This window comes from Lactuca sativa, chromosome 3 (assembly GCF_002870075.4).
Source record: "Lactuca sativa cultivar Salinas chromosome 3, Lsat_Salinas_v11, whole genome shotgun sequence".
NCBI lineage: Eukaryota > Viridiplantae > Streptophyta > Magnoliopsida > Asterales > Asteraceae > Lactuca > Lactuca sativa.
This window is the reverse complement of record NC_056625.2, coordinates 100146717-100163246: the sequence shown is the minus strand read 5'-3', so window position 1 is coordinate 100163246 and position 16530 is coordinate 100146717. Positions and strand designations below refer to the sequence as shown.

Sequence of the window (16530 nt, the reverse complement as noted above, 5' to 3'; positions counted from 1 at the left end):
AAAAATAGAAAAAAAAAACTTATCTTTTTTTTTTTTTTTTTTTTTTTATCTTGTAAGCATTTGGGATGATACTTAACATTATAGATCATGAAAAAAAAATCCTTAGGGAAGTTAAAATTGTTTTAGCTGATTTTGATCTTGTAAGCAACATAAGGATTACTCAAAATTAAGTGTTTTGAGTAAAAAATATTTTATTTGGAATGACACTAATTATATCTTTTTTTTTTGTGTGTGTTTTAATAGGAACAATTAATGTTGAAGATATTAGAGTTCAACCTCTTATCTATTTTTGAAATGGTTTTTGAAAGCAAATCCGAGAGAAAATTCGAGCAAATAATGTTTTTCTTGGTGTAACTATCTTATAAGAATACAAAATAATGGTTCAAGACATGGGAATGACATACAAACTACAATGATGTATGTTTGTGTTAGCAATTTTCACTTTGGGATATTTTCAAAGTACAATATCCTAAATAAGAAAAAAAACTAAATACACATTGTAATGTTATCTGTGACGAATTTTTAAAATACTATGTTTCAATAAGATATATATTGACAGTAGACTATTGTAATAAAAAGAAACGAAAGTACATTGCTATTTCTTGCATTCAAGAACCCACCTTGTAATCTAATCAATAAAATATATAACCAAATACAAGAAATAGCGATTTAATTATAGATTTTTTGAATCAATAAGTAGCTAAAATAAGTTTAAAAGCGGTGGACTCATAAAAATATTGAAAGTAGAATGTGTAACAGAAAGTTAGAAACTCTTAACATTTTTTGCATACATTTTCGAACAATCCATCTGAGCTCTTTTTGTTAATGAGGTGGAATTTTGTCCAAATTAAGAATTCAAAATTTATATAACGACTCTAACTTAAAAAAGTTAATAACCAAAATAATTTAAAAAAAAAAAAGGAGTTTTATTTACATTTTAGCGCCAATAACATTGCTATTTTGTTCAATACGTTTTGTCAGTTAATGCGAAAACAAACAGAGATCCTCTCATCATCCTCCTCAAGTTTTCAGAGCGCTCGATTTCAGTTTTTTTAGGTTTTCAAAGCATCGGAATCAGCAACTCCGTCAATTCAATGGAAGGCGGAGGCGAGGCAAATGACGGTGACGGTGCCGTCACCGATGGATTAGAAGTCGACGGAAGTGACGATGTCACCATTAACATATGGTGTTCTGGAGGTATCAAGTTCGTCGTTCAGGTGAGCTTGGATTCGTCTGTCGAATCCTTCAAGTCTGTGATTGCAAAAAGCTGTGACGTGCCTGCGGAACAGCAGCGTTTGGTCTATAAAGGCCGCCTTCTCAAAGACGATCGGACACTTCGGAGTTATGGTATTCTACTTTCTTCAAGTCCTTACTGGTTATATATCTATATGTCTATTCATTATGATTGAAATCGTAATTGCAATCTGAAATGATTTTGATGCTATGATAATAGCTCTTATCCGATCGTCGATCGATGATATAATTGCGATTAAATTTGTTCAAATGCTTTGATTCGTTGTGATGGGGACTATAGTTGAACATTTTCTATTTGTGATTCATAGATTTGGAGGCAGAGCAAACTGTTCACTTGGTTCGTCGTCTTCCACCTGCTACAGTTGATTTGAGTGAATTTACAGAGTATCAACAAATACAGCAACCAGGGATTCAGAATCTCATCCGCATTAATCAAAGTACGCTGGAACTGCTAAGCACTCATCCAGAAGCTCTACGCAACGTGTTAATGAATAGTCCTCGATTTCGTGAACTTATGAAAAGGAAACCGGCTTATGCCCGCATATTCAGTGATCCTGTTATCTTCGGTGCAATGGCTGACTTTTTAGTCATCCGTGAATTGGCAGCAAGAGTTCCTGGTGGTGGCGGCGGCCGTAGTGGTGGTGTTGGTACTCGAAGGCATCCTGCTGGGACTGATAGGTCTGTGCCACCTGTTGGCTTAGGTGGACTTGCGATTCCAGGTTTGGAACGATTATTTCGTTTTCCCTCTGATCCCATTGCAAGGAATCAGATTATGCAAAATCCGACTATCTCGCAGTTGACTCAGGATTTCCTTTCAAACCCACAGAATATGAATATGGTTTTTGCTTCCTTTTTCATCAGCTTTTAGATTTATTTTCTTGTTGGGCTGTAGCTGCTAACATGTTTCATTCACTAATTGGATACCTGCTACAATTTCACAGATACTCAATCCCAGATTCGGAGAGATAATGCAAACCCCTGTCCTCAATAGTCAAAGTCAACCGACTTCACCAGATACCATGCAGGTAAGTTAGCTAATGCTCTGTGCATCTAACATCTATCTGCAAAATGCACACACATTAGTCTGAATAAGGAAATATCTCATGTAAAGCCTTTTATTAAAGAGCATAGTCTTAAGATGGATGATAACTGAATAATCACTTTTGAAATGGTCAAAAGCAAACCCGTTCTCATACACAACAGTTACCAAGATACTCATGCACAAAATAAATCCACCTACACATAATATTAATACTCTCACATCAAATAACACATGTCACATATATATATATATATATATATATATATATATATATATATATATATATATATATATATATATATACACAACATAATATATACATATACAACGTGATCTTGTAACATTTGACTCATTTGTTATGTACCTAGTTTTAGTATGTGTCTTTGATGATACTCAAGAAACTGAAATTATGGTAAATAAAACCCAAACTTCACCCTTTTAAATTATAACTTCCTTATTTAGTGCCAAACACTCAGTTTTCACCTTAATATCCACCTAGGACAGATAAAAGACTAAATAAGAAGATAAATACTTATGGTATTTCATGTTGTATTATTTTTATTCTTTTCTTGATGATGCTGTAATAAATACTCTTGGTATTCCAGAAAAAAATGGCATTGCATCAGTCTCCTTCATACCTACTTGGTGAGCAACAAAGCACCAGGTAAATTAGTTGAAACTGTTGTTTGTTCAAAAATATCTTGATGCCAGATTGTGAATTGTATGCCCCTTATATATCTACATAGTTTTAAATTAATAAAGATTTTATTATATATGATAATTAATAACTTTGGGCTTTAAGTTTTACATAGTTAATAACTAATGAAGTTTGGATTTTTGTATGCAGGGGTGAAAGTCAAACGAGTGGAGACACAGGTATTTCTTTTTCCAATAATGTATGTCTTCACTAAACCAAGGATTTAGTGCTTCAAGTTGATAAATGATAATGAAGCATTATTTTTAAGAGATTATAGATTTATATACACATATGGACTTTTTAAGGTTACCCTCTTAGCCATGAATGTTTAAAACATGCTAAATTCTCAACACACCCCTAGTGGTTTCCCTGCCTACATGGCATCCACATAGGCAAAATCTGATCCAAATGGATGCCACGTAGGCAGGGTAAAGGGGTGGTTAATCAAGTCAAAATCGTGTGTTTTTGGTCTAATTTAGCATTTTTTATGGCTAAAAGGGTAAATCTCAAAAAGTTGTATGCAAATAAAATTTCTAGTATATATATAGCATTTATACATAATTTTTTAGCAGCATTATTTTAGATATGAAATCATATAGAACCAAAATACACATGAGAACCAATAACTCAATCTTGGCTCTTGGATTAAAAACCTTTTAGCAACATTCTTTTCGACCAGTGAGCACGCTGATGTGGCGTCCACATGGGACTGAGTTAACATATTTTTTGAATTGAAACAGGAACTCAATCTCAGCCCTTGATGAACACTTTTAATGGAGAGAAGAAGTGTATGCTAGTGAATAATGGTAACCACTTTTTTCACCATATTATATTATATCAAGTATAAACAGTTAACCTCTGACGTGGCACTTGTAAATGTTGCTGACTCAGCAGTGGGCCCAGAAGAAGTGTATGCTAGTGAACTTGCACAACTGCAAGCAATGGGTTTTCATGATACCGATCAGAATCTAGAAGCTTTGACCGCCACCAAAGGTAACATTCTTGCTGCTGTTGACCGCCTACGTGGCGGTCAATAGAAGCTTCCGAGCCATGTATGTACTAGAAACCATCTTGCATATATTGTGTGGACATGTTCTTTGTTTCTTGAAGCTTTTTGCCTCATTACATGGTTTTTGAATTGGATCTGATTTTATACTACTTGACAATAGGGTGTTTTGGATGTGTTAGAAAGTTTGGTTATTGCAATTTGGTTTCACAATCTTAAGATTGATTTTGCTATTGAGTTCTTGATTTCGGTTTATGACATATATATGTCCCTTGTGCACCATAAGTAGTCATTACCAATGATCCTTAAACTCAATATTTTTGTATACCCTATTTATTTGGTCTCAACATGGGAGTAAATTTAACCTAATAAGTTGACATGAACATATGCATTACCAAAATGGAGTTTAGGTCTTTAGGAAAAAGTGTTTAGATTAACTTATTAGGTGCCAAATACAATATGTTAATAATTGGTTTCTAGTATTTGTTAATCTACTTATATATGTAAAACGACCAAAAAAGACATAGGTAAAAGGATAAATTGGTATGTGTATCGTTAGTCTATAAAAAAAACACCACTACGATCCATATGGTTTATTAGGGTTAAAAAAATGAAAAAATGAAAAATTAGTTTTCACATAGAATGAACACTTACAAATAAGTTAGAAAGAAACAATCTCAAATGAACACTTTTCATACTTAGGGGGTGTTTAGAATAGCTTTTTGAACTCTAAAGTGTTTTTGGGCAAAAATGTTTGTTGACTTATGGTGATGATAAAATGAGTTTTTAAAAAAATATAAAGTATTAACTTTTGTGGTGGAAAAATCAATAAATCAATAAATTATAAAATGTTTGGCTTAAAATCTTATTTTTGAAACAATTAAGGTTAAAAAACTAAAAGAAATTTCAAAAAGTCAACTTTTATATGTTATTCAAATCTCCCTTTATTTATTTATTTTTTAAATAATAAAAAAGTCATTGTGAAAAATGTTTTTAAGATTGCCAAACATTTTTTTTACTTACTGATTTTTCACAGTTGAGGATTTATTGGAAACAATTAAAAGGTTGAGGTGTTTTTTTTTTTTCGAGAAAAACTAAAAAAATTGATGACAAAAATCAATAAGTTTATAAGTTAAAAAGTATTTGATTTAAAATCTTATTTCGAAGTAATTTTGGTAAAAGGTTAAAAAGAATTTCAAAAAGTAAACTTTTATATGTTTTTCAAATCTCCTTTTTTAAAACTAAAAGAAAAATCATTTTAAAAAGTTCTTTTGAGATTATCAAACACTTTTTATTTATTTATTGAATTTTCAAAAAACCAATAAACCAAATAAAAAAAAACTCAAAACTGCTTATTAATAGTATGAAGTCGCTAAGCCATAATAAGCTAATCATACCTTAAATACGAAACCCCAAACACCCCTTAAATGGAAGTTAGGCATGTTGATATCAACTTACACATGTCTTCGTACTTGTATTTTTCATTGTGCTATGTTTTATGAATTGGCAAATTGCAATAAAGTTTCATAATGTAACTTGTATGGTTTACATTTTCTGGTTTTATGTCGAATGTTGAATTAGTTATTACATTATTATTATTATTATTATTATTTTGGGGGGGAGTGGGGGGGGGGGGGGGGTGATTGGGGAGGGTTACTGACATAAAAGTCTATAAGTTTTTCAAGATTTGTCGTTTTGTCCCTGTGACGATTTAGGTGCGTTAATGCCTAATATTTGGTAAAACTTCAGGCATATTTGACTTTCTACAACTTGTCACCCTTACCTATAGTAGGTTACCACCACCATAAGTTTCCATGCTGCCACTACTAGAAGCAACCACTAACCTATGGTCGGTTACCTACCTGCGTCATCCGCTCCGCCGTAGGACCACATTAAATCGTTGTCATTTTTGAATCAACACACATCGTCTGTGTTCCTGCGCAATCAAACCCCACCAAACACCATTATCTTCCGACCATCGGAGGTACCTATGCGACTGTCCTCCCTCCTCCAAAAAAAATATCCCTTATCTCTCCCCCAGTCTGAAAAATGAATACCCTTTCGATCGCATCACCAAAAGCAACCCCTACAATCCCCTTTATTTATCCTTCCCTTACAGTTACACGAACACAATAGAGGAGGGCAGCACAAACACTACAACCATATGAAAATCAAAAAACACACACACATACACCGTGGCAACCATATGAAAATCAAAAAACACACACACATACACCGTGGGCAACAACACCTAGAGGTGGTAGGAGCAACAAGGATGGATAAGATTTATGAAGAAGATGATGTTGGCGGTGGCGGTAGCTAGACGCGACGATGTCTAAGGTTCACAATAGTAGTTGAAGGTGGGATTTTCAATTTCCTGACGAAGGGAGCAAGGCGGCATAGGTAGCTTCGGTGATCAAAAGACAATGATGGTTGGTGGGGTTTGCTAGAGGAGAGAATACGGTTCCATTGGTATGTGGATATCCGAAAATGACGTGGGTTTTCGGTTTTTTGGCGGCGGAGGATGGTGGTGGTAGCACCAATTTCTTAAGAGAGAATGGAGAAGGAGTAACGAGGTAGAAGGTAACTGGGCAACGGTGGTGGTGATATGTTTTAGCAAGTAAAAAATGTTTGAAGGGAAAAAATGAACAGTTTTTCCCAAATATTAGGCATTAACACACCAATAATCGTCACAAGGACGAAACCGATAAAACTTGGAAAACCTAAGGACTTTTATTTCAATAACACTTAGTTGGGGAGTACCCTCGGGTCTTTCCCGACGACTTCCTTTTTGGGATACCCCAAGATCATCAAGTAGAGTTCAAGATTGATTTAATGTTGAGGACATCATCGATTTTCCATGTACCATATCAACTAGCGTCTACCATAATGATTTGTTGATACAGTTCCATAAATTACTTGATAAAGGTTTAATCGGTTTATGTGTGTCGTTGCATAGAGTTGTGATTCTCTTTGTAGAGAAGAAGTACATATCAATGTGTATATATTGACTATCGAAAGTTGAATAAGGTAATTGTGAAGGAAACATTATCCAATATATAGGATCTATGATCTTTTTTTTTATGACAAACAAACGTACTCTTGCATATTACACTACTCAATCCAACGAACAAAGTAATACCAAAAGAGATAATTCCATATTCAACATTATGAATCCTCCAAGTTTGACGCCAAAGTCAAACTAGCCAAAAGTAAACGGCCGACAAAACACAAATTCAACGCCATATCATAACTATTCCTTGGTCACGTTGTGGGGATGCAAAGATAAAACAGTCACGAAAACTTTTCCACGTCGTGGTCGTCCCCTGGCCACATCGTGGTAACCGACAGTTTCCTTTAAATCTTTATTAAGAGCTTAATCCTTGAAAATCAAGGCTCAAAAACTTGAGATATAGTATTTCACAACGAGTTAATGGATAAAGTTTCCAACTTTATCCATTAGGACCTTACCAGAAGACAAGATCCTAAACCCTAGGTCCATAACAACATACAACCTTCCCAAAACATGCATGGTGTTAAGAATAAGACCAAGATACACACATTCATATTCCAACATGATTATGAGGTGATAAAATAAGCTCAAGAGGTGTTGGAGTTCTCTCAACTCCAAGGCACAAGCTCATAAGGATCAAAGGGGACATATAATCAAACTACAAGATCTAGCAAACCAAAGGTCAAGATGTAAGGTTTTTTTTTTTTTTTTTTTTTTTTTTTTTTTTTTTTTTTTTTTTTTTTTACTTACAATGGTCCAAAAATGAAGTTCGTTTGTTAGATCTACACTTGAGGTCTTCACCAAAACACTTTGCAAGAAACTTGATCTTCAAGTTCCACACCAAAATGTGGGAAACGAGCCTTCTAACGGCCAAAAATATGACCAAGAACACTCAAAGGGCTAGGGTTTTTGAAACGGAGAGGTTGGAGGTTGAAAATGATGCCCTAAATTGAGGTTATGGTGCTTAAATATGGAGAAAAGTGGAAAAAGATCATGAGCTTGGGCCACACCAATCACCACGTCGTGACACCCTTCATGTGACGTCGTGGTGCCAATTTAAAACAAACGATCTTCATTTGGCATGCCACGTTGTGACACCCCATTGTGTCACGTCGTGACGTATGGTTTTCCTTAAAAACCATGCATTTGATTCACTTATATCATCAACTGATCAATTGTGGGAAACTGGTATTACAACTCATGTGGAGTCTGCCACTGTTTTCTGCTTGGAACTATTCCAAATTACTGCTTCTCCAATAATCAAAAATACCAACCTTGACTGTGAATAAGATTCGTCCATGTCTGCTTGGAAACTCACATCATTGTAACCTGCTACACTTAGCTATTCTTTGTCATTATATTTCGGGGATGGACTCGTCGTGTAGAGTTAACAAAATTTGATCTTGTTCAACACTAACCTCGTCAATGATAGGAAATCCGGGTCGTTACAATTTACGACAAAGTGATATTATCATGATTTTATCCCAACTTAAGATGTAATTTTCACCTTCAACTTTTTGATGTCATGGTTCATTTGATATCTCATATTGTAAAAGAAATAAAATATTATGGTCTAGTATTTCTGCGATGCGTATATCCACTTGAGAAAATATGGATTTCTTAACAAGATATGTAAGGAATTGATATATACCGGAGGGAAATATTGTCGAAGAAGTAATTGAATATTGTATACTTATAAGGATTGAGATAATTAGATTGAAAAAGGTAATTCTAAATGGAGAAGAATTCCAACTTCCACTTTGTGTGTTATAACATTTTTGATGTAATATTGTGTTTTATCACAATTAACTTGTAATATATAATATATAATGTACCTTTTTGTTAATTTAGGATATTTTTGTATATTTTCATAATAAATAATAAATAATTTAAGATCTTTTGATGTATTTCCATTTATATGTTTTTATTTATGGACTAACATCAAAAAGAAAACCCTTTTAAGTTTTATGGATATATAAGTGATTTTATTTCCAATAGAAAAGTGGACCACTTTTAGTATTGGATTTTGTTTGGAGTTTACACTTAAAAAACAACTGCATCTGTAATGAATTTATTCATCGTAATAACAAAAATATAATAAAAAATGAATTTATTAGTCTTTAGGAGCATGAGTATGCAAACGCCGATGCAATTAAAAAAACATTGCCTATCAAATTTTCATATCCAGCCACCAATTTCCGTTATCCCGCTACAAATTTTTATTATCCCGCCATTTGACCAGGTATATGATTTCAATTCGAAGCTACTCTGTGAATGCGAGCACTCTAGAGAGTTAAAACCATTGATCGAAAACCCTAATACCCTAAAACGACGAGAATTCGACGCTTTATCGCCGCTATTTTCACTAGTGCCACAACAATCGATGCTCTTGAGGTACCATTTCGACTGATACTTTTTTTTTATTTTATTTTATTTTAATTATGCATATCAAGTTTTGGAATCCAGATACATGAATTGAGTAATGGATCCTCTATTTTGGTTTAATATACGCATGTTCTGATTAGAGGTTATTGTTGCATTGTTGGTATTTTTCTATCCAGTCATCAATAAACGAGTTCAAAATATATAATGTTTGGGTCAAAACCCTAAATCACATTAGAGTTGGAAAATATAACAGGATTATAAATGCTTAAAATGTGTCTAAAGATACAACATGCAACAATAAGTGGCTGGTTTCTTAACATTTTTATGTAATTTCTGATTTCCAATTTATTTTCTAAATGAACTGGATTACCAAGTTGATAGAAATAATATTGTGAGAAACATTATTTATGTTCCTGCTGGAGGAAAAAATTATTAACATTGTAAGGTGATTGATTACCCCTTTTGTTTTTACTCATGGTTGAATATTTTTTTTATGATTGCATACTTAATTTTATATTAAATGTTAACAAGCTCATGAAAGTATTTTCTGCAGCATATGGTGAAAGAACCCGGACCAGTGTAGCATCCAACTTCCAGTTTCTGTGGTGTGTTTTCTATTATGCTCTACATTTATTAGTGGATATTTTGGACAATGCTCTTAATAAACAGGTTTTGTACGTTGTTTCTTACCAACATATTTTGTATGTTTTTATCAGTCTTCCATTTTTAGTCGTGTCTAGTGTAACATCCTACTGTTGCAGTGTATGTATTTTTGATATTTTGTTTCTGTGTAAAAGCCCATTTGCATTCAGATTTTGCTTAAATGTGTTCTGTTTTATTTCCTGGTAGGTGTTGATAAGCATGATGGGAATTTATCAACAAGAAGCATACGAGTCTTCAGTTGCATATCTAGTTTGATTGGCTTGTATACATTGAGGTGTTTCAAGTGAGCAACATGTAAAAATTGATGCTTTTAGGACGTGGGCTTTGGCTATGAGATTGGTGTCAACATCTTTTAAGTAGGTTTCATATGTGAACATCTCGTTAAGGTTGGATCCTACTTTTAGTGGTGATGTAAATATGCAGAAACTGATTGGAATTTAATAAAAAGAGTTCTTTGTTTTGTATATTAAGTGCAAAAATAGAAATATAAGGGAACCTGGTTGAATTAGTATAATAAGATTTTACTTGTAAGACTCGCCCCATATAAAACCTGGTTGCCAACCGGGTTGTATTAAAACCTGGTTGCCAACCGACTTTTCCTACTTTGGCAACCCTTTTAACATTTGAATTTTATGGTATGGAGTTTGGTGGAAGGTTAAGCTGTCATGCTAGGTAGTGTTGGGCGGCTATAGAGCATCAAATTCAACATATTATGTTACCGATTTTTCCTACAATCTTTGGCAACCCTTTTGAATTTGAATTTTATGGTATGGAGTTTGGTGGAAGGTTAAGCTATCATGCTAGGTAGTGTTGGGCGGCTATAAAGCATCAAATTCAACATATTATGTTACCGACTTTTCTTACAATCTTTGGCAACCCTTTTGAATTTGAATTTTATGGTATGGAGTTTGGTGGAAGGTTAAGCTATCATGCTAGGTAGTGTTGGGCGGCTATAGAGCATCAAATTCAACATATTATGTTACCGACTTTTCCTACAATCTTTGGCAACCCTTTTGAATTTGAATTTTATGGTATGGAGTTTGGTGGAAGGTTAAGCTATCATGCTAGGTAGTGTTGGGCGGCTATAAAGCATCAAATTCAACATATTATGTTACCGACTTTTCTTACAATCTTTGGCAACCCTTTTGAATTTGAATTTTATGGTATGGAGTTTGGTGGAAGGTTAAGCTATCATGCTAGGTAGTGTTGGGCGGCTATAGAGCATCAAATTCAACATATTATGTTACCGACTTTTCCTACAATCTTTGGCAACCCTTTTGAATTTGAATTTTATGGTATGGAGTTTGGTGGAAGGTTAAGCTATCATGCTAGGTAGTGTTGGGCGGCTATAAAGCATCAAATTCAACATATTATGTTACCGACTTTTCTTACAATCTTTGGCAACCCTTTTGAATTTGAATTTTATGGTATGGAGTTTGGTGGAAGGTTAAGCTATCATGCTAGGTAGTGTTGGGCGGCTATAGAGCATCAAATTCAACATATTATGTTACCGACTTTTCCTACAATCTTTGGCAACCCTTTTGAATTTGAATTTTATGGTATGGAGTTTGGTGGAAGGTTAAGCTGTCATGCTAGGTAGTGTTGGGCGGCTATAGAGCATCAAATTCAACATATTATGTTACCGACTTTTCCTACAATCTTTGGCAACCCTTTTGAATTTGAATTTTATGGTATGGAGTTTGGTGGAAGGTTAAGCTATCATGCTAGGTAGTGTTGGGCGGCTATAAAGCATCAAATTCAACATATTATGTTACCGACTTTTCTTACAATCTTTGGCAACCCTTTTGAATTTGAATTTTATGGTATGGAGTTTGGTGGAAGGTTAAGCTATCATGCTAGGTAGTGTTGGGCGGCTATAGAGCATCAAATTCAACATATTATGTTATCGACTTTTCCTACAATCTTTGGCAACCCTTTTGAATTTGAATTTTATGGTATGGAGTTTGGTGGAAGGTTAAGCTATCATGCTAGGTAGTGTTGGGCGGCTATAGAGCATCAAATTCAACATATTATGTTACCGACTTTTCCTACAATCTTTGGCAACCCTTTTGAATTTGAATTTTATGGTATGGAGTTTGGTGGAAGGTTAAGCTATCATGCTAGGTAGTGTTGGGCGGCTATAAAGCATCAAATTCAACATATTATGTTACCGACTTTTCTTACAATCTTTGGCAACCCTTTTGAATTTGAATTTTATGGTATGGAGTTTGGTGGAAGGTTAAGCTATCATGCTAGGTAGTGTTGGGCGGCTATAGAGCATCAAATTCAACATATTATGTTACCGACTTTTCCTACAATCTTTGGCAACCCTTTTGAATTTGAATTTTATGGTATGGAGTTTGGTGGAAGGTTAAGCTATAATGCTAGGTAGTGTTGGGCGGCTATATAGCATCAAATTCAACATATTATGTTACCGACTTTTCCTACAATCTTTGGCAACCCTTTTGAATTTGAATTTTATGGTATGGAGTTTGGTGGAAGGTTAAGCTATCATGCTAGGTAGTGTTGGGCGGCTACAGAGCATCAAATTCAACATATTATGTTACCGACTTTTCCTACAATCTTTGGCAACCCTTTTGAATTTGAATTTTATGGTATGGAGTTTGGTGGAAGGTTAAGCTATCATGCCAAAGTAGGAGACTAGAAGAAGGATGAAAAAATAACTGTCAAATTTAAGTCGAGAAAACTGGTTACACATCTCTTAGAACATCTTCGGTGCCCAACCAATGTTTTGACTTTAAACTATCACAACATCATCTATTCACTAATTTTAAATATCTTCTCCAATGGTAATGTGAAAGGTCATGGAAAAATCAAAGACATATTTTATGTGGTTAATCATAGACAAATTTGTCCTTGACTGATACTTGATTTTCCAGAAGTAAAGTTTCCAAAAGGATTGCAATCTTGACTGACTTATTTGTTTATATACAACATAATTATTTAATAAAACATATGAGGAGTTTCAGTAACAAGAAGGCATCCGAATAAATACATATTATCGGGATGCATGTAGGGAACTTGACAAAAGCAAAGAACATTGATAGTACTCTATTAGGAAGCCTTCATCAACAATTTTGAAACTTGGTGCATTGTTGGTCTTTCATGTGGATTGGAGTTCAAACAAGCTCTTAAAAGATTCAGTACCGACTTCAACTGTTTCTCAACTTGTGGTGAGGGTAGTGGAATCCGATTATCTACCACATTTTCTAGCAACACATCATCGACAGAAAATGTTGGTAGTTCACCAGGATGCTTTCCCATGATCACTTCTATTGCAACAATGCCATAGCTAAACACATCACATTTCTCGGTTGCCACCATCGTATAAGCAAGCTCTACACCAAAAAAAATATGGGATAAGAACAAAAAGCAATATCAAACCCATAAGATTCTAGCATAGATACATGTATATGTAGATATACTCATTCATATATATCACGAAACTTTAGAAAATATAGAACTATCACAAAATTACATTACCTGGCGCGATATAACCATAGGTGCCAGCAATTGTGGTTGATTTTGATGAGTCCAACTTTAAAAGCTTGGATGTGCCAAAGTCAGAAATATGTGCCTCATAATCAGAATTCAGAAGGATGTTGGCTATGGAAATGTCTCTATGAATTATAGGAGGCGAGCACTCGTGATGCATATAAGCCAAGCCATTAGCTATAGCCCTTACAATATTGATCCTTTTCAACCAATCCAATTCTTTTGCCAAGACATCACTTCTTAAGATTGATCCAAGGCTTCCCTTTTCAAGGTACTCGTAAATCAAAAATGAATGGCAGGCATGGGAGCAATATCCATATAGTTTCACTATGTTTCGATGCCTTATGTTTGTTAACGCATGTACCTCATTAAGGAAACTGTTGTGATCAACATTATCAGATGACACGTGAAGTTTCTTGACAGCTACTACATTGGTAGGTTGTAGCTCGGCTTTATATACAGTACCATATCCCCCGGTCCCAATACAATATGCATCATCGAAATCATTTGTTACCTTCAAGATATCATTATACGCTAATTTTCCATTAAAACTTGTAATGGTGAAATAATCACCACTTTTTTCGTCCAATGATTTCAATGAAGACATTTTCTTTTGTTTTCGATATGCAATGAGGCCATACGTGAATAAACAAAGTACAATTGCCCCGATAAGAGTGAAAATAATTACTAGGATGACCATATCATGAAAGGAATCATTTTTCTTCTTTATAGATTTACTTTCACAAAGTTTCATTCCGGTAACATTTCCACACAAACCTGGATTGCCTTGTAGGGATGCATTCACAAAGTTGGCGCAAGGGGGAACCGGACCGGAGAGCTCATTGTAAGAAAGGTTGATGTCAATCCCGCGAGGTAAACTTGCAAAAGCATAAGGAATAGAACCAGATAATCTATTGCCAGAAAAATCTAATATTTGCAAGTTTTGTAAACCTTGAACTTCAGATGGTATCTGTTCCATGAGAAAATTCTGAGATAAATCAGGCTTTGTAAGTTGCACTAATTTACCAATTTCAGATGGAATTTTCTCACTGAGCATGTTATTACTAAGATTCAACCAGTGAATGTGTGCCCAATTACCAATACTTTTGGGTATCGACCCATTTAATCTATTTGTGGATAGATCGAGTTGAAGGAGATCACGGAAAGACCCGAATTCTACAGGTATTATACCTGAAAGTTGATTATTAGATAAGTACAAATTTAACATACTTTTCATCTTCCCGAACTCCTTTGGGATCTCACCAACCAAATTATTTGAAGACAAACTAAGTCTGTGTAGTTGAGTTAAATTTACAATGTCTGAAGGAATAGAACCACTAAGCTGATTGGTGCTCATATCAAGATCCAAGAGAGACTTCAAATTCCCAAGTTCAATAGGAATGTCACCAGAGAGTTTATTCTGGTTTATATAAAGGTACTCCAAAGATGTCAATTCACCCAATGATGGAGGAATAGAACCACTAAGGTGATTATTGTTCAGAACAAGCCTAATGAGAGACTTCAAATTTCCAAGGTCAGTAGGAACAGCACCAAAAATATTATTATGGTCAAGGGAAAACCAGGTTACCCAAGTTCCCTAGTGATGATGGAATAGAACCAGTAATTTGATTGTATTCCACAGCAAGAAGAACGAGAAACTTGAAATTCCCAAGTTCAATAGGAATGGGACCAGAGAGTTGATTTTCATACAAAGAAAGGATATTCAAAGATGTCAGATCACCCAATGAAGAAGGAATAGAACCACTAAGCTGATTGGAACTCACCCAAAGATCAACGAGAGACTTCAAATTCCCAATTTCAATTGGAATGGGACCTGATATATTGTTTGAGTACAGGTATAAGCTTGTTAGCTGGTGAAAGTTCCCTATTTCAGGTGGGATTACTCCAGAAAACTTATTCCTTGAAAAATCAATGTAGACAAGTTTCGACAGGAGTCGGATTTGGGGTGGGATGGGGCCAAAGAAGTTGTTCATACTGAGATCAAAATGTGTGAGATTGTGTAGCAAAAAGAATGAAAATTGGTGGAGTGTACCTTTCAAGCCACATGAATTGAGGTTCAACCTGCGAATGCTCCCATCAGCATTGCAAACTACTCCAAACCAAGAAGTGCATGGAACGAATGCACTGGAATTCAAAAGGAGGGGAATCCATGAAGAAACCAAGGAATTGTTTGGGATTTGAAGGTTTGCTTTCCATTTAAGAAGAGTGTTGGCTTCCTCCAAAGAAGCAGAAGCAAAATTTTGTATCGGGGAGAGTATGATGATTAGAAGACCCAGAGAGAAAAATAAGAAGTTTGAAGAACACATTATTCAGGGGCGAAACACGAGCAACGTAAGAAGGGGGGCCGAATCCTATAGTGTGTCTATACACACACACACACACACACACACATATATATATATATATATATATATATATATATATATATATAAATAGCAATGCTCACAAGAATAATTAAAAAGGAATTATGTCGCATAAGATTTGTACCAAAATGACAATTAAATCGATCAATATAATAAAAGTTTATCAATGTTTATACAATCAAGTTTTGACAATTTAGCCAAAGACTTGTATATAAATATATTTAAGAAAACAGACTAAATCAATTGATTTGAGTTGTACTATGCATTCTATGACCATTAACTACAAAAGCCATTATAATAAAAAATAATAAATGTAAGACAGCCACATCATGAAAAAAGTACTAAAGTTCACAGTAACTCTTAACTCTGACATTGTGTAATCATGAAACAAAGTTATTAACAAAAGAAATATAAACAAATATATATACAAGTTATATACTTTTTAAGCCTCAAAAGCAAACGGAAGATAACAACAAAACTGAGAAGAAGAATGCGTACTTGTAGGTGGTGGGTGGGTGAGGCAAAGCGACAACAAGGGTGAAACAGGGTAGAAACGCTACTCTCCGGCCG

At 34.6% G+C, this 16530-nt stretch overlaps 2 protein-coding genes and 1 long non-coding RNA gene across 3 annotated transcripts; 2 read left to right on the top strand and 1 right to left on the bottom strand.

Moving 5' to 3' along the window:
* Positions 1-1094: 1094 nt before the first annotated feature.
* LOC111901280 (ubiquitin domain-containing protein DSK2a) lies at positions 1095-4030 on the top strand. The gene is made up of 7 exons (XM_052769768.1): positions 1095-1347; positions 1563-2092; positions 2196-2279; positions 2902-2960; positions 3144-3172; positions 3734-3789; positions 3845-4030. Exons 1-7 carry the CDS (start codon positions 1095-1097, stop codon positions 4028-4030), a joined length of 1197 nt encoding a protein of 398 aa, XP_052625728.1.
* Positions 4031-9117: 5087 nt separating this feature from the next.
* On the top strand, positions 9118-10524 carry LOC111901321 (uncharacterized). The gene is made up of 3 exons (XR_002853476.3): positions 9118-9406; positions 9951-10066; positions 10247-10524. It is a non-coding gene; the product is annotated as an uncharacterized LOC111901321 (long non-coding RNA).
* A 2611-nt stretch (positions 10525-13135) lies between these two features.
* Positions 13136-15903, bottom strand: LOC111901269 (probable leucine-rich repeat receptor-like protein kinase At1g35710). Its single transcript, XM_023897129.1, has 3 exons — positions 15157-15903; positions 13565-15095; positions 13136-13419 (listed from the first exon to the last, which is right to left on the bottom strand). Exons 1-3 carry the CDS (start codon positions 15901-15903, stop codon positions 13136-13138), a joined length of 2562 nt encoding a protein of 853 aa, XP_023752897.1.
* Positions 15904-16530: the final 627 nt, after the last annotated feature.